We start from the raw sequence: 19097 nt of genomic DNA, 5'->3' as shown, positions 1-19097 counted from the left end.
CTCCTTCTGAGGAAGGCAAGTGTTTTCTGTGGAGTTCTTTGACAGTGCAGAGGAAAAGGGGTATCACCTACTTGCCAGGAAAAGTACTGTACACTTGCACTTTCCAAGCTCAGCTGGTGGAGTCTGGCTGCTGCTTATGCCAAATCCCAATTACAAAAAGGGAAAGACACACCAAGAGAAAAATAAAGGAAGAGGGAAAGTCGTGCAGTCAGGCAGATAATAGAGGTCTACGTACTTCCAGCCCGATGCTTCTTCCCTTTCACTGGCCACATTTCTAACAAACTTGGAAGCAACTTTCCTCTCTACTTGAAATAAGTTCTGCTGAAAAGAATACACAGACACTTTGCCCTGCTGGGTGGGGGGAACTGCACATCTCCATCCATAACGAGCCTCTTCTCATCCCTGGGGGAACAGCAACCTGATGCCAGAGCGTGCAAGGAGAATAGCTGCCTTTCCGCTCAGCAGCTCCCTGCTGAACTGCTGAGTCACACGTTTTCTCTGCACTGAGTTCACACTGCTCCCACTCAGTCCACCTGCCACTTCATCTGGGATGGGTGGGAGGAGAGAAAGAGAGGTGAAGGCAGAAAAAATGTTCATGTTCACCCAGGACCATTATTATGGTACTGTGGGGTCACATATAAAAGCAAGCCTGCAAGCTGCTAGAGAGGGATGGAGAAGAGAAATATCAGACTGCAAGAAAAACTGCCTCCCCCTCTTCTCCAGCAAAAGGAGACTGGCCATCAAACAAGCTGCAAACCTCATTTGATTCCCAATCAGTCACCCATGTTACGTGCTTGCTGATATGTTCTGCGAATTTCAGGGTATGCACAAGGCTCTTTGCTGTGATTTAGAAGAGCTTTCAAGTTGCTGTAGTTTTTTTCAACAGTCCAACAGCTACTGTGTCATAATTGTCTGGCTGCCACAGGGAAGTGCCACAATGATGAGTGAAAATATCATCTGGATAGATTCCAGTTCCTAAGGGCATCTTCAGCTGAGTTGCTGCAGTGGAAATGTCCACCAGCTCCAACTTTTATCACGAAATAAGATGAAGAGAAAATCCTAGGCATTTTATTGAAGCTTCCATAAAACTCAAGCCTAACAAGAGGCAACATCTCCTACTTCCTGTTAAATTCTTGTTCAGAAAAGGGTTTCTACTAGCAATGGTGGGAAACATGCTTATCATGATTACAGAGGGTTCAGATTACCCTTAGGTTGAGTTGTACATTTGGAACTAAACATTTAATTAAATTACCAAGGTGGTATTTTTCTTTGATTACAATTCTGGACAGTACATTTTATAAAACATGAAAAAAGAAAATGCCCAGAAGTTTCCTGATTTATTAAATCCATTTCTGAAAAACCACTTCTGAAACTAACTTTGGCTATAAGAACAATTTTCAGACTAACGTTTAAGCCACCGCTACTGTTAGCAGACAAACTGAGGGCTTGTAAGAAGCTAAATAAAGACTGTGTTTTATTTAACAGAATTAATGATTCTGAATAAAGTAAGCCTGTTCTTCCCTATGAGAAAGGATCTCTCAGAGAGATTAGTTACCATTAACACTAGTTAACGTTCAGTCTTACTTTTTAGTGATTCTAGTGCAAATCTCTACAAATGTGCTTGTGTTCTACAGACCTGAAACACAAAGACAAAATCCAGTCTCAGAGGGTGAAGTGTAATAGCATTAAAATGTCTTTCTATATCTACTTCTACTGCCCACCTCACAGAGTAGCTCACTGTAGTGTAGCTCAAGAAATAGTTCATGAAAAAATGATAACTGCAGAGGAAAAGAAATATGGGAAAGAGAAAAGTAAAACTCACAATCCTCTCAAAGTCCCCTGCTTCCATACCGTCATTTTTGTTTCAAATAATCATAAGAATTTGCAAAATACAGTTTTAAAAGGCAGGATGCTGGCCTATGAAGTCATCTCTGGAAGGGGAAGGATGCAGCCTGACACCAGGGATTTTGTTTTACTGAAGGGTGAGTCTGGGGGACTACATTTGATCTATCACTAAACCCTTCCTTTCTGGAAGAAATCAGATGTTCCAGACAGCACTCCTCTCATACCTGGGGCCCTACACACTGATACTGACTGCTTTATAATATACCTAACCCTTTCTTTCTAGTAAAAGAAAAGGTAATTTACCTGATCCTCTCACCAAGTCTGTAGTCCATAACAGCTCATATGAAACAGAGCTTCTAGGAAAAGGCAGCTCAGGATACCTCAGCTGATACCACTCTGAATTAGGTGTGAGCCTCACTTAGACGGGAGCAAGAAAAAAAAATCCTTGGGCTCTCTGCTCTGGAAAGACAGCAAAGAGGAATTGCTAGGAGCCACAAGAAGCAGTAAGGCACTGCCAGATAAAGTAAGCATATGGGAAGTACATGAGAGCTACTGTACCATCTGTAGGGTCTGACTGCCAGGGTCCTACACTCACTACAAACTGCTATGTGTCTACTAACAATGGGGAGGCACTCTTAATTCCCAGTACAAGACTGGTTATGCCTTTGTCCACATCTAGATCATACTCCCACTACTAAGTCAAATACACAACGGCTCTCCTAATGCTCACAGGTCTTAACCACAAGATGTGTTGTTAGGCAATGTCTTTTTTCCTTTTGGCCTGTGAAACATCAAGTAAAAGGATATGCCATTTCTCAGGGCAGCCAGGGCCCTTGGAGCAGTGTTTGCTTCAAAACAAAATATTAAATATGGTGTGAAATTACAGCTCTTGAGTGAATGCAGACCCTCAGAGGGCAGAGACATTGAATATTAACTTGTAATTCACCCACACATAATTAGTAATTGCCATCTTCAATCAGGACTCAATTCAAAGCTTCTTTTGTTTGATTTTGTCTTTTCTCCTTTCCTCTTAACCCTCTTACAGAGGGTCCATCTGATTAGCACTGAATATTAGATACAATTTAATGTTTTTAAAAATAAAGAATAGATTTCTTTCTTATGCTGTTTTCTTCACTGAACATTTTCAAGTGCCTGGTGATAATTTTGGAGCTGCCTTGAGCTTTTGTAAACAGACCACAAGTTGACTTTCAGTGGAGTTGGTTGTCCCAAATTAATCCCAGGCTGCAAGCTCCCTTTAACACTGAAAATGGAAACCCACAAAGCAGCTCTGTAATTGCACAGTTAAAGAGATAAAGGCTTAGACTGCTCATGAATCAGCCTTGCACAGGCAGCAAGAGCTGTCAGTGGTGCAGCAATGCAGAGCAGAATGTACAGGCTTGAACTCTCTGAAACAGGATAACCAACTGTCCTCTTTCAAACCCTAATTATAATTTTTGTGCCTTTACACTTTAACTACAACATATACTTAAATATGTCTGAATTTATAATCAAAGATTAGCAATAATTTAAGAACCAGACAAACACTCTTCAATAAAAAAGTGACTCTGACAATGAAAAGAAACAAGCATATTCTGATATCACACACTTTTGAAAGCATTTGCTATTCATACCACTACAATCTGAATTGGTGCTGCCACACTGCTATTGTTGAAAAAAAAGGAAGGATATTTCTTTTCTTAAATTAATAAACTCTAGAGTACTTCTTCAGTCATTATGCTAATACCACTGTGTGTTTCTAATGTCTCCTCAGTGACTGGCCTGGTATTCTGTAGGTATTAGATCTGCTTTCTGCTCTGGTGAATGGGAAGGTTTGCACCTTGAAGCAGAGGGGTGATTTGCTGGCTTCCTGCCAGGTTCAAATGGGAATGTTTTCATGTCATTCATTTGGGGATAGCCTGCTTTACTAAGTGACTCAAATCTTATGCCCCGGAGCCTTCACAAAAAAAAAAAAAAAATCATTTAGGAAAGCCACTAACACATTCATTTCAAAGACATTCTTTTCCTGAGCAAAGTACATGATATCAAGACCAGTCTCAACAATCATCTTCAGCCACAAACCTGATACAAGCCCCAAGGGTATTATGCCAAGTATAAGCACTTTGCTTTCTTTCGTGCATTTAAAAAGGCTATGCTTGCACAGTTTGGCTTCCTCAGAATGCAACTCTATCACTCAGACCCTCTAATTAACCCTTGAAATAAATACTTGTAGAGATAAGAGTGTGGACATCCACAAACAGGACCAATTTTGTCTCTGTATCAGAGCCTTATTTCAACTCAGGGCTACACCATTATGGGCCCTAATGGAAACTCAGCACAATTAAATATCATTGTTTCCAGTTCAGTACTCTGCTACCTCTGTAACTGCAGTCCCTTCATGTTACAGGCATGCTTAGGGTACTAAAATGTCCCAAGAGCAACAGTTTCAAGCTCTCCTTCTCCCTAGCTATCACACAGAACACAAAAATTGAACAATTTGAGTAGAAAGTGGTAATAGTCCTGGGTCTAGTCTATCTGGGCTCCTATACTGCGCTCATCAACATGGATACACAGCCTTAAATAGTAAACTAAAAAGATGCAACAGCTTGCCTTCTCATCCTCTTCCCAGGGAGGAAACATGCACTGAGCAATGTTTTGTCTAGATAGATAAGCAGATATGCACAAGTTGTTACGGCTCTCTGTTGGAGAAGGTGGCACGAAAAAAGCACATGCTGGTGATGAGCTTTGCAATTCTTCCGGGAGGATTTTGCACCACTTGTCAGCAATCCTGAGCTTCACTCTACAAAACAACCCAGAGAAACAAACCTCTCATGGACTCATGCATCCCAAGGCTCCACTACACCTCACATCACACAGCCTCATGTTGAGTCATTGTAGCGAGAGCTGACATTATTCAACAGGTCACCAAGCTGGCAAGCAAACACCATTTTGGGTCATGCATCAGCAGAGCATTTTTACTTCTGGCTCCAGAGTGGGATCACAGACAGCCTAGGGATTTTCATTCTGTACTCCAGCAAGTGCTGCAGAGATGATGATGATCTGAGGCTGCATGGAAGCAGGTGCAGGTATGCTGCATGTGTGGGAGGCACACCTGACAAGGAGGCACTCTTCAAACCTCCCCATGCTTCAGGTATAAAAGCCATCATAGTGTGTCTTATTCTGAGGATGAAAAGACAGGAATTTAGCTCCTCAACTATGCAACACAAATTTGGACTATTAAAAAACATCATTTTGTCAGGTCTTCATTGGAGCATTTCTTTCTTTTCAGGAGCTCCTGATTTCATAACATTTATAATTCAGGTCACCAAAAAGGCACCAAACATATTCATACAGACTCCTAGTTGTCCCACAGTTTTGTCTCTATGTTGATATATGCTGTGTATATTACGTATTTTGGAATTTGAGTAGTCAATTGCTTCCCTTAGGATGCTCTTTCTGAAGTGTGGGTGACAGTATGTGTCAATGGGAAGCAAGATTTCATCCACAGAGCTGTATTTCTGCTATGCTATCCAGAACACTTCATCTGCATTAACAGGAGATGCCAAACGCCTCATACCATGTCTCCTCCCACACTTGACTTCAATATGAAGAATAAAGTACTGAGTAATCTTGTAAATCTCATTCTTAGCTTCTTAAGACCAGAGCAGCACTTCCAAATCATCCCACCTCTGTCTTCCTCCACATTAGCTTAAGATTCTACTAAAAGAATTTTTTTTGTTTGCACCTCCCATCTCCCAGTGCCAATTAAATACAACAAAACTGCTTGGTCCTTTCCTGAAGGTTTGTGTAGAATGTTTTGGTAGCAGGGTGTGGGGCAGTACAAGGATGGCTTCTTTGAGAAGCTTCCCCATGTCTAACAGTTCTAATGCCAGCCAGCTGGCCAAGGCCAAGCACATCAGATGGTAGGAATGCTGCTGGGATAATCTGCTTAAGGAGAATAAAGTTATGGCACAGATGCAAATGTTGAATGCCTATGGAAGAATGGAGTGAGACTATCTGGGAGGAACATCCCTGCAGACACCTGGGTCAGTGCAGGAGGGGCAGGAGGTGCCAGAGCTGAGATTCCCTTGCAGCCCATGGAGGAGCAGAGATCCACCTGCAGCCTCTGGAGGAACCCACGACAGAGCAGGCAGATGCCCAAAAGAAGGTTGTGACTCCGTGGGAAGCCCATGCAGGAGCAGGGGGACCTGCAGAGCCAGGGAGAGAGGAGCCCATGCTGGAGCAGCCTGTTCCTGAGGGAGCACAGCCAGGAACCCACACTGGAGCAGTTCATGAAGGACTGCAGCCCATGGGGAGGACTCATGCTGGAGGAGTTAATGAAGGATTGCCTCCCATGGGAGGGAGGGATCACGTGCTGGAGAAGGGGAGGAACTCTTTTTCCTGAGGAGAAAGCAGAGGCAGAAACAATGTAAGATGAAGTGAATGATAACCCCCATGCTCCATCTCCCTGAACCAATAAGAGAGAGGAGACAGAGAAGCAGGAATGAAGTTAAGACCAAGAAGGGAGGGGTAGGAGGAAGGTGCTTTTGAGACTTGTTTTACTTCTCATTATCTGCTCTGATTTTGATTGGTAATAAATTGAACTAATTTCCCTGAGTTTTGCCTGTGACAGTAACTGGGAAGTGATCTCTCCCAGTCCTTATCTCAACTCATCAGCCACTTGTTATATTTTCTCCCCCCTTATCCAGTTCAGAGTCGGGGGTACAGTGGCTTTGGTGGGTGCATGGCCTCCAGCAAAGGTCAAATCACCACAATAGCATTAATTATGCTGGAAAGATCATAAAAAGAATGGGAAAAAGTAACATTTTATCCATGGCCCAGGTAGAAGTCCTGTGATCTATTTCAGATATGCTGAGAAGACAAAAGAGTAAGCAGGGCAGTATCAAGTCCTATTTTTGAGGGATAACTGTAACATCATAGTTCATCCTTTCATCTCCACAGATCTTGAAATGATCTTATCAGCTGCACAGACAATTGCATCCCTAAATCCATATGTGCATCCAATAGGAGCAGCACTTTTGTAGTGTGTAAAAAAACCTCAAGAATAAAGGAAGCTTCACCTTAGAGCTGTTGCAAAACCATTTTTCTGTACAGAAAAATAACACAGGCTCTTCAATGTGCTGGCAAAGAACATTCAGAACCTATCAGTACCAGTGAGCACACAGGAAGCTAAAAGGGGCCATTTTGAGAATGCCTGCACAAACCTGACAGAAAGAAAAATAGCCTATTCTGAAAAATAGCACTGTCTTTGTCTCCCACAGAAGGCATACAAAATGGAAGGCATTTAGTGTCTTTCAGGAGTGCCATCCCTCTTATCAAAAGGCTGCAAAATTGGTCAGATAAAACTTTTACCTGTTTCAGCTGGTATTTTGCCTGTGCAAGGAAGTTGGGACCAAGTCTTACAGTCTAATCAGGTTCTCTTCAATTTCTGTAAGAGACCTTTTTGGCATACCCAGAGGTAAAGGCATTCAAACTGCTAAAGACTCTGCAAAGCAGCAGCTTTGGACTGTCATTTGAAGGTCAGCCTCCAACACACAGTATTTATTTTTCTATTGTTAAACAACCTGAGTAGAAAGGACTTTTGCTAGAATATGTTAGTTAATTGAATCTGGAACATTAACAGGTTTTTCACAACACTGTAGTATTTTTTCTATGAAAAGCAATGAAAAAATGGTTCTATTTAAAAGTGGTAATAGCTGTAGTCTTTGAACATATGCTTAATGAATAAATCTGCTAGGAAAAAGCCTTGTGTGTATTGGAGGGAGGTAGTATGTTTGTTCTCACTTAAAGCGTGCCATGGTGGCAATCAGCAGCAGCAAATGGCATCTATTGTTGGGACTAAAAAAAAAATTTCATTTGGCCTTTTACTTTCAGGTGAAATGGCTCTTTTAAATGACACATTCTTTTAGCTAAACAGCTGAGTTGAAAATAAAGCAATAGCAGATCCATGTCATTAAGGACACCTTTTAGACTCTTTGCTAGGTGCAAAGAACCACAACATGGTAATATCCAGGCAGCTTGCTGCCACAGCATGGGGTGCAGCCCACAGAAAGCCTACAGCTTACAGGGAAGAGGCATTCAGATCCCATGGGGAGAACAGCCTAACAACCCAGTGCTACCACATACTGCAGTGGTGGGTGCAATCCCAAGGATGAAATTATATAGGATACAGCAAATCAGGGGACCTGAGCAGAATAAACTCTGTAAAGCTTAAATGACAACCAAAAATCTGGGATGAAAAACACACGAGAACAAACTCAACCTACTGCGTTGCCATTTGCATGAGCAGGTGGATGAATTTAATAAGATGGTAGATTTGTTTGTGAAATTCAAATGCCAATTCCATACACTGGGAAGTGTGAAAAATATCCACAGTCAAGCCAGAGCTGGCTGGGTATTTTTAAAGGAAGCTTGACAGATGTTGTGAAAATGTACTGCAAAAGAGTCAAACCTGTCAGTATTTACTCTTCATTTGAAGAGCTCCATATTCCTCTCATGGAATCTCTCCTTTCTCCACTTAAACTGAGACTTTAAGCTCCTCAGTTCCACTCTGAAGGCTCCAAAGGAAGCTTCACTTCCCTTCCTATTCTATTTTTCAATAACATGCTTAACTACGACTCCCTTTTTGCAACACAGCCAGATCTCAGCTGGAAAGTTCATTTTGTGGTGAAAGAGCCACGGGGAACTCCCAAGCTGCATTCAACCAAATCTCCCAGTGCAACACACTGCAGTTGGAAATCTAACAGATCTAATGGGTGAGACCATACCACGATCACCTCTTCTTTGACAACTCTTCTCAGTTAGCAGAGTTGGGAGACTGTTTCAGCCAAGCATGAGCCAATGCCTGCTCTCCATCAGTGTTTCTAACTTGTCAATCCTTGCAGTCCCTCCTCTCTCCTTTTAGAGTTTCCCTTGTGAAGATGCAGAGAAGGCCCAGATCTGAACAAAGATCAGAGACCATGTGTAGGTGGAAAGAGATAAGATTCACAAACAAAGCAAGTCTTAGGTTCCCAAGATTTCTTTACAACACAGAACAGTGATACAATGAAGAAAACATTCCACCATTAAAACTCCTAATTCTTGACGTTGGCACTCCACAGCTGCTCACTTCTTAATGCTGTCCTTACTGGAGTACTTTGTCCATTGAGGCTTCTTGCACTTCCCCATGGTGATGTCACCAGCAGGCACAGGGAAGCATGAAACCTCAGTCAGCAAACTAGTAAGGCAGAGGTCAAGAAACCATGATTTCCAGAAACAGTAACCATGATTTCCAGAAACAGTAGAGGTTTGAGATATGGTGACAACATTAGATTTCCAAAGGGTGTCAAACTTATCTTCTGCGACAGTCCCTGTTGCTGAAGAACAAGCTTAAAAAAGTTTATAAAACTGCTGCATACAGACCATGTGACATGTCAGCAGAGTCCTGTTCTCAAAAACTACTATTGTTTTATCAGGCTGATTTTCAGCTTATTTCAACTATGATATTAGTTTGTCCATTAATTAATCAGTTAGTCCACCAACCAAACCAGTGCCCATGAGGCAAGCATATAATTTAGAATGTAACAACATGTACAAAATACTGCACTGGTTTGGATGTCACATCCCTGAAGCAGGGATACTCTTCAGTACTTTTGACTTAAAAATCTGTGTTCTATGGCATTAAACTGGGTCCTACAAAGCCACTAGACAATGAACTTGCAACAACAAGCAGAGAAAGGAGAAGATAAAACACAGATGGCAAAAGAAGGTGTATGTTTGGGATTAATGGAAAAGCAAATATCTGATAAGAGAGGAAAGAAGGAAAATAAATACAAGGCCATAGAAGAGAAGCCCACAGGAGGAGGAGGAGTGTGAAAAGCCTGACAGAAGGACTGAGTGGAAACTAAAAACAGCATCTGGCAGTAGCTCAACTCAAACAAGGTAGCATATGCAAGAAGTACAGCATACTGAAAACTTCCTTCCTCTTGGGTATTAAATAACCTCAGAATTAAGATAGAGAGTCTTCCCTCCCTCTCCTCTGAAATATCTTGCTCTAAACTCTGAAACAGAAAAAAAAATATGGTTAGAATTTGGTGATTGCTATTTCCCAATTACAACTGTGAGCTCTTACTTAAAATTTTCAGGCATGAAGCTGCAGAAGTCAGGCACAGATTTTGATTCATTTTTCTAGTGGGTTTCTCATGCCTAACAGACTTAGGGCATCAAAAAGCCAGATTTTTGAAAGGCCTAGGAAAATTTTCAAAAGCTCCAATGCCCCTAGATAGAGTCCTAGTTCTGCTGAAACAATAATTGTTCCTCAAAAGACAGGCCCAAGTTTCATTTTCAAAAGCAGCTTAAAAATATAGATTACACTTCACACTGACAGTGAGAGAACACCACACAGTTGTTTTTGAAACTGAGACTGACATGATTTTCAAACTGCTGCCTACCACGTGCTTTTGCTTTCTTTTAATTGTGCCTGTGAATATAGCACACAAATGTGTCTGCTGTCACTCACAATTAAGAAAATACAGGTACAGTTGTGAGAACATCAAATACTACAAACTGGGCAGTGTGAGGACAGCCCAGCACTCCAAATCTTACACTGCAAGTCATGTTTATGCTATTTGCACCTGCACAAAAGCTGAGAAAGTCCCACATGGGGAAGAGTTACAGTGCTGACCAGGGACTAACAGAACCCCAGTTCTGTCACCTCTCACAGGGCTGGAACATGGCCTTACAGGTAGACATGCTAAGGTGAGCAACGCAACTTCAGGGGATATCCCCCACGCCCACCTCTTTGTTGTCATGATGCACAGGTTGCCACATCTACATCTGATGGCACAGCAGGAACAAACTACAACCACAGTCCTTCACCCAGTGACCATCTGGAGCAGGGCTGTAACTGGAGGTTGCTGCTGCTCTCCTCAGGTCCATATGCCCATATTTCCTTCATCAGAGCACAAGAAGGCAAAAACAAAAAGTTGGTGCCCCCAGACCTCATTCTAACAAAGCACATCTGGTCAAATTGATATTCTGTGACAGTCTCTATTGCCAAAGAACATGCTTAAAAGGTAGGACCTACACACAGAGGCATGAGCAATGAGGGGAGAACTGTTCTAAGATGAATGATGAAAGGAGGATTGGCAGAACAGCCCTGAATATTCCCCGGGGACAGCCCAGAAATACTATTTTGCTGCCTGAATAGCAGTGGAGACACAGTGAAATGTATTTTCACCTTGGACTTAGGATGCCAATCTCCATAGGGATGGATAGAAACTGTTTTAAGAACTCCAGACTCTGTGCTCTACCTTTGAAATACAGCTGCCTGTCTGCTAGAGGTCCTGGATCTTATCATACTAAGCATACCCCGATGTTTTGTCAGTATATGCTCATCATTCTCTGTACATTGTTAAACTTTTCAAATTATATTCTTGTATTAAGGTTTGAAGAGTGAAACCCAGGAACATATCAGCAAATGATTCTGTTGTGTTTTCATGCAGTATGCCTGAAAGGTATCAAAAATTTCCAGCTTTCACTGGAACTTCTTCAGAAAGCAAATAATCAGTTCCCTTAAACGCCATATGAAATCCCAGTGTGAATAACAAAGTAATACCCTGGGTATTCAACACTAAGATATCCTTGATGTTGTGACTGCTGTGCTGGGCTAATGGAGCTGGCAGAGGAGTAAACATACATCAGGGAACACCATCAACAGGGTCAAGCCTTTAAATTACAAATGCCAGTTTACCAATTACCTTTACATAGTGTGAAGCAAGACAATTTTATGCAGAGCACAGGAGAATGAAGAGCATCAAGTCAACTCACCACCTGCCTAGTTTGAGAAAGGATCAAGTGTAAAAAGGATTAACAGAAAAAATCTGCCAAAACCCAAGAAATTACCCAGCCCTTAATAAAGATATGATAATACTGAAAGAAACTGTATTAAAACTGTTCTAAATCAATAGAACTATCTAAATCAATAGGACCATAGAACTAAAACTGGCACATGATAATTTACCAAACAAATGCTTGTCAAAAAGAAGGGACTGATTTTCAATTTAACTCTTGATTGAAATCAGGGTCACTGACTTGAAGAGAGTGTTCCTTGGCACTGCAAACTGCCTCATCCTCATCATTTCTTTGATTCTTAAATGCTATTAAGAGATTAACTGAGATTTTTATTTGTTTAATTTTCTACAGTGTTTTGTGTACACATTGCAGAATAAAACTTGCTTTAATAAAGAGAAAGGCTTCAAATTCAAACTGTCAGCCCAAGTGCACATTCCTTCAGAAATAGCATGTTAATTTTGCTCATCCCCACAGACTCATGTGACCTCTTTTATCTGTATCCTCTTTCCCACCCACACAAGAGCAGCTCGTGGCTCTGTCGTGCAGCTACAGCAAAACTTTTCAAACCTCCAGGAACACCATCCAGTTTCATTTCACTCACTCTGTTTTTTGCTTCATGCACGGTGCTGGATGTGAGAATGTGAAGATGAAGCATTTCTGTGGAATAAGTAAACTTATGATTACTTAAAATGTAATTTTTCAATCTAGTCCATAATTTTATGGCTCCACCATCTGTATTAACTGGCTGGCATAAACATATTCTAACAGTTTCCAAAGGAATCTTTCAGAATTTTAATTTGCCCTCCAACCTACCCTAATCAAGCCATGCCTTATAGGTTTCTCATTAGCTCCTCTGCCCTGCAATGCAAGCAGTATTTTCTTTGTCTCAGGGGTGACCTTATCACTCTCTTCAACTTCCTGAAGGGTGGCTGTGGTGAGCTGGGGGTCGGTCTCTTTCTCCGGGCAACAACAGACAGAACAAGAGGACACAGTCTCAATTTGCGCCAAGGGAGATACAGGCTAGAATTAAGGAGGAAGTTTTTTACAGAAAGAGTGGTCAAATACTGGAATCATCTACCCAGGGAGGTGGTGGAGTCACCATCCCTCGAAGAGTTTAAAAAAAGACTGGATGTGGCACTTGGTGCCATGATCTAGTTGAGGTGTTAGAACATGGGTTGGACTCGATGATCTTAAAGGTCTCTTCCAACCTAGAATTTCTGTGATAATTGATTGCTCAGCTTAAGCACTACAACATTGAAGTGACCTTTGGCCACATTCTGCATTGTATTTTATGCAATACTGAAGTCTATTATTGTGTTTCTGACAGCTGAACCTTTTTTAGCCTTTTCTTTGCCAAATTTGAAACAAGGGCCAGTCTACAGTCCTACAACGATGCCTAGAGAATGATTTCTATTTCAAACATTCATTGGAGCACCTTCCATCAGATTAAAGACATGGATTTAAATTTTATACACCTAAATCTTTCCTGAAATTAGCATCACTGATACTTTCTAAGTGCCTTTGCCTCTTGTGCCAAAAGCAGTGTGCTCAGCCACCTCAGACTGAGGCCTTTCCAGGGTACTTTTCATCAAGCACAGTTAGCAGGGGAAGCTTCCAGACACAGAATTCCTCCCATGGTGCTTTAGCAATGCTTCCATGCTGGCTCTAGCAAGTTAACATGAAAGGAAGTGCACGACCTTCAGCTTACATTCACTTGGGAAGTTTCAGCACAGTTTCTTTGCTGGAACTATTCCACTTTGATGTCACATGTTAAATGATTGTCGATCTTTTCTTTCTCCCCTCCCACACCAGGTTTTTCCAGGCTAAGCTTTTCTGCAAGGCAGAACTACCCACGCCTTATTCTGCAATAAAAACAAAGCTGCTTGAAAAACTTCCCTTTGTATTGCCCACATATAAAGTGTAAGCCAGTAATCACTGCTGGATTCAAGATCTTTTCTATGAACAACCTGCAGGCTCAGTGCATGAATACTGGGTATTTTGGCCTCAATATGAGAGAGGGGCAGTGTCAAAGCCTAAGCAAAGACACAAGGGGAAGAAATGAAGACTCTCATAAACCAGGAGGAGAAAAATTAATAATTAATAAAGAAATAGTGTTATTCTATCAGAACCATGCACACATTTCCCCCCAAAAGCAGTTACATTGGTGGACAGGAAATAGAAAGTGAAACATGAAAGAGCTCTGCACATACTCAGCAGCCCTAAGAATCATATACTGGATTTATAGCACATAATTATTTTTTTTTAGCTCTCCAGCTAAAAACAGAGGGGGTATGGTTTCTGTGTTGGTGGATGGAACAAATTTACCTTAACTCCATACTTTTAACTCTATTTTACTACAAATTTCAATTTTTTACTTACAAATTTTACTTCCATATTTTTACTTACAAATTTCAGTAAGGGGATAAATTTGATAAGCACAGTGATTTCTGAAGTCATTATTTTGTATAGCAGCAGAATGGTGCTCATGTCTTGCTTTGAAATTAACATAGTTTATAAGTGTCATGTAACATAAATTATCATGCTTTTACTTATGCCAAAGTATCAAGAATAAGTGCTTTGAGGCAAAATGTGTGTTTGTCATTTATTGTATATTTGTACATGTCCTAGCATAATGAGACTTGCAATTATTTTGCACAATTACCCACCATCTCAATAAAACACCCATCATCTCATTGATGTTTCATGGCCTTGGTTTAACTCTGGCCTCAAATGATCTGCACAAGTTTGTAAAAAAACCAAAATGTGTAACACTAACATGACTCTGAGCTTACAGAAAAGACAGCACCTCCTTTCTGCCCTTCAGTCAAATCAAATGAGTGGCAGGCATTGATTTTCAATTGTCAAAATCTGACCCCTTATATCTAATTTGTAAAGATGGGAATGCCCAGGAAAAATACCTGTAAGCTACCTGAAGTTTTTCAGGATTCTTACATAAAAAAGATTACAGTTAATAAAGGGTTTTTTAGCAGTAAATTATACAGAAAGAACTCATTCCCTCACAGCTTATTTACATGCTTTTGCACTTCAAACATCCCCTAATGAAGGTTTTCAGTATCCTCTTTCCACAAGCTGGGTCTTCATTGCAGAGGGGAGTTGATACTGAGGGCCCACCTATGTCAGATGCACTGGCTCCTCCAGCATAAAAACAACCAGAAACTGCAACAGACTGCAAGGAGGTACCAAAGGCCAGTCCAAGGGCAGCATTAACTGCAACCAGTAAATAAATCAGGTAACCAACCAATAAAACCAAAAAAGGTTTATCTACCCTGGATATAGGACTCAAAGAGCCTTCACTATGCAGACAGGAAACACTTTCTTGTAAGAGACAGAATATGTTTAGAAACAAAGTCCAGAATGGCTTGAAAACACCCACCTCCTTGATGATTAAACAAAACTAATTTATTTACAGTTTACCATGAATCAATTATACAGAAAGAAGAAAAAAATGCTTGAAACAGCTATGAACTGGATTTGAAAGGACTTCCCAAAGAGCTTTTAAGAGACAACGCCTCAATCCTTTAGGTTACCTTAAAATTCCAATCAAGAAAGAATTGCATAGACATCAAGTAGGCAGTGGAGGTAAAATGGACTCTGAATGATGTGAGAACCACAGCTAGGTTAAAATATATACTCCACCACGAAAAGATCTAGCAAAAACTACCTCCCGTGCTATCTGGGCTTTGCAAAGCACTTAAAACCTGAAAATTAGGCTAAGTTCTGCAGGACTGTATGAAAGTGTTTTTCATCTGTACTGAAGTGACAGCATGATAACTATCATCCTCCTTATCTTACTTACCATCTGACTTGCACTCAGTCCTTTCAGTCACATAGTAACTTGGTTCCAATGCCTGCTCCAGGACAGACGGTCCTCTGGGATTATCATTTACGTCCTTCATGCACTAGAATCCTGAAAAATAAAGGAAAAAAATCTAAGCTTTAACACTATCAGATGTCTAAGAACCATTCTGGGCTTTTATACACAATTCTTCTCGAAAATAAATTCTAAAAGACCGTGATGAGCTGCTCATCCATAAAGAAAGAGTCAACCCACTAATGTGTGGGGTGAGGTGAAACATGGAAAGGAGATCAAGTATATTGCCATATTATCATTGATGAACATGCTTTTACTTATTGCTTGCATAAAGGAACTGCAAACTACCAGAATCAAACAGTATGTAGCATAAAATGTTTTAATACTTAAGGAAAAGGAGGCAATCCATAAACTAAGCTCCCTTAGAAGCCATCTGCTCCATAAGAAAAAAGCCTTCAGCTGAAATCATAACTCCCCATTTCACTAAAATCTCCAAGAGGCCTTAAAGGTCTGAATATAAGACAAAAGCCCTTTTTTTTTTTTTTTTTTTTTGTGGAGGACTGTTGAATGTGTCATACCTATCACACAGAGGGGCTAACTGAACACATAATTTGGGAACAGTCCATCATAACCTCAGAGACCATGTGCCAAACATGCCACTAAAAGCATGGCAAAATCACAGGCAAAGAGGGTCATGCAGGCAGGTGGAAAGAAATTCACCCCTAACAAACTGCAAGGACCTTTTCCTCCTTCACACATTCAGCTAAAGGAGAGGCCAGAGATGCCTTTTTTGTCCAGATGATGAAGTGCTCTGCCTTCAAAGCTTATGTGATTTGTCATCTAATTCTAAAGGACCTTGCACTGTGAACATCAGGCCAGTTCATTCAGTCTCTCCCAAAGTCCACAGAGACAAACAGAACTCTTTATACTGATGCCAGTACTCTGTGCCTCACAAACCCAATCAAGAAGTCTCCTAAGAACATGAGTTTAAAGGGCTAAATTCTAAAAGTGTCCTCTCCTACAGAGGTACTGTTGAAATCCTTTGACTAGAAAATGATCTTGCTGGTTCTGAACAGGCTAATAAATCCAAGATTATTTAGATATGCAGACTTTATCTCTGCCACTGGGACATGAGATGCTCACTGCATAAAAGCAGCACATTTGTATGTTAAAGAACATTTAAAAGTAAGTAACATCCTTATAAGACACCAGTATACAAGACGACAGCAAAACAGTTAAAAGCAAAACAGCAGAGTAATGTGTGAGGCACTCAGAAAATCACCTGATGCAATATAGCACATCTTAGCACGAAGCTATCCTCTGCTACCCAGGACAAGGGATTACTAAGGGATGAAACTGGCTGTAAAGGTCTGGATACATGCTGTCTCTTTCACTTGTAATAATACAAATACATTATGTAAGTCCAAGAATAAGAATTACTGTCTGCATACCCAGTGTGTCTCCAAACATAATCCAAAAGTTATTCCTAAAACCAGAAAAAAATAAGAATACATCATACAGATGGTATTTATACTTTTATAGCCACTTAGAAACATCTCTCCTTCCTACCCAGGAAAATATGACCACTGATTATTTTCAGCTAGATGTTTTTAAGTTAGTTTTCTGATGTGATTTCTTCCATCCAAGCTCAAACCAGAAAAGATGTGTTGCAGCCAAGTCCCAAAGGAAGTCAACCTTCTTTTACAGAGCAGGTGCTACTAAAAACAACTTAAAAGCCCCATGAAAAGATGGTGTGGACAGTTCTGAGTCTACCATCAGCACCCCCACTGCCTCTCAAACTTGTCAAAGACATAATTGCCAGTTGTGTGCAACAACTCCCGAGAAACAGGCTTTGCAATGCTCTCATGTCCCTCCAGCAGGACTGCTACGAGGCGCAGAACCAAGGAGTAACTGGATTTTGTAAGGAACTTTATGTCTTTTGGCTTGCTATTGAAGGCCAAACTAAATCCCTAAACTGCACCTTATTAGTGATCTAATAAAGGATGCTATACCTTTCTACACAGCACTTCTTGTCTTGACACAAAGGGCTCTGGTATCTGAACAGGCTGCCCCAGAAAGCAAAGGTTATCACTTCTGCTAAGTGGAAATGTAATTAACTCTGCATGTCCTCAGTCCAATGCAAGCAGAAGACAAGAGGTAAAATTCAAGCCAGAAGAGGTTTGTGCTTTTGAAAAAGTGGAGTAAGAATATTTGCATTTAGTTACTGTGGTTACACAAGGTAACCCAACCACATGGAGTTTTTAGCATAGAGCTGTTACAATGACAGCAGCCCCAAGTGCTTTCTTTGACCTCCCTTAGTGCCTGCAGTTCACCACAACATTCAAATACTGGTATATAACTGTTTTCTTTGCACACTGTGTACAATGAACATGTTGTCACAACATTTCTAGAGAGGCCAAACAAATAAGAATTAATGTTGAAGATATATACTCCTCTATAAAGAGAGAGTTACCTCTTCCTAAACTATATTCTACTGTTGTATTCTGCATTCAGTGCAGGTGCCTTGCCAGACTCCACACTTAATTCTTATTAATATTAGAAATTATTATTAATAATTTATACTGCCTCCAAACTCAAGCATTCTTCCTCTGCTTCCTCTTACCCCATCATTTAATTTAGGGACAGGTGTAGTTTTACACTGGTGAAAGAAATATCCATCTATTGCCTGATATGTCCTGTACTTCTGTCTCTCAAACAGCATGTGAATGATCAAAGGAAAATACCACTAAAGCAAGGCAGGAATCACTCCTGCCTCTGAAATAGAGAAAGGCTTATTTTCAATTAACTTACACCGTACAGTTATTATCAGTGCAAACCCAATGTGAAAACAATGCTGAGATCTGGGAGCATTTTACACCTACTATACACTGATGTAGAAGACATCATTCCATCTGCCCTTGACTACAAGGAAAACCTTCAAGGCCAAGTAGTTTCACAGAAAGCAACTCACATTAAAGGCAACACAAGTGCACAACCTTCCTTCTGAAACTCTGGTGTGTCCTTTGTTATTCTGACACAAGCAGCTACAGCCAGCCTCAGGAGCACTCACTCGTGCGCAAAAGTGCCAGCAAAACCAGGCTCCAAGTTAAGAGAAGATTTCGGCACCTGATTTTGAGCTGTGTGAAATCTCTAGAGGATGTGTCACAGAGGACTGAGAAGCAATTGCCAAATTCCTGGTAGCAAATACCCAGAAGCACGCTCAGACTACATGGAACGAAGAATGACTTTAGCTTGTGCTATGTATGAGGAAAATCGCAAGTTTTTAAACTACCAAGTTAATCCTTGCTGAAAACAATGACATGGTCTGCCCAGGTGCAAGTAAAAATGTGTACTACAGTGTGGTAGTACAGTACACACAATTATATAAAAGAGTACACTACAGTACACACAATTATATGTGTACATACCCTGGCACTGACAGGGTAACAAAGCAGGTTAAATTGCAGGAGCATCATCACAGAACAGTAATGCAATTGCAGAGGATGGAATACAGAATGATAAAATGGTTTATTGCTATTGCTCATTTTTTCCCTCTTTGGAAAGGATATAG

At 40.8% G+C, this 19097-nt stretch overlaps 1 protein-coding gene across 4 annotated transcripts in view; it reads right to left on the bottom strand.

Annotated features, from left to right (window-relative positions):
- The window catches only part of PTPN5 (protein tyrosine phosphatase non-receptor type 5), a 77747-nt gene that overhangs the window by 39317 nt on the left and 19333 nt on the right, over positions 1 to 19097 (bottom strand). For all 4 annotated transcript variants that reach the window (XM_058026896.1, XM_058026895.1, XM_058026894.1 and 1 more), the window contains exon 2: positions 15512 to 15622. In XM_058026896.1, the coding sequence (XP_057882879.1) occupies positions 15512 to 15611 (100 nt within the window). In that variant the 5' untranslated portion in view covers positions 15612 to 15622. The remainder of the gene's footprint in view (positions 1 to 15511; positions 15623 to 19097) is intronic.

This window comes from Melospiza georgiana, chromosome 6 (genome assembly GCF_028018845.1).
Source record: "Melospiza georgiana isolate bMelGeo1 chromosome 6, bMelGeo1.pri, whole genome shotgun sequence".
Taxonomy (NCBI): domain Eukaryota; kingdom Metazoa; phylum Chordata; class Aves; order Passeriformes; family Passerellidae; genus Melospiza; species Melospiza georgiana.
Note: the sequence above shows the minus strand (reverse complement) of the source record. Positions and strands in the feature narration are given on the sequence as shown.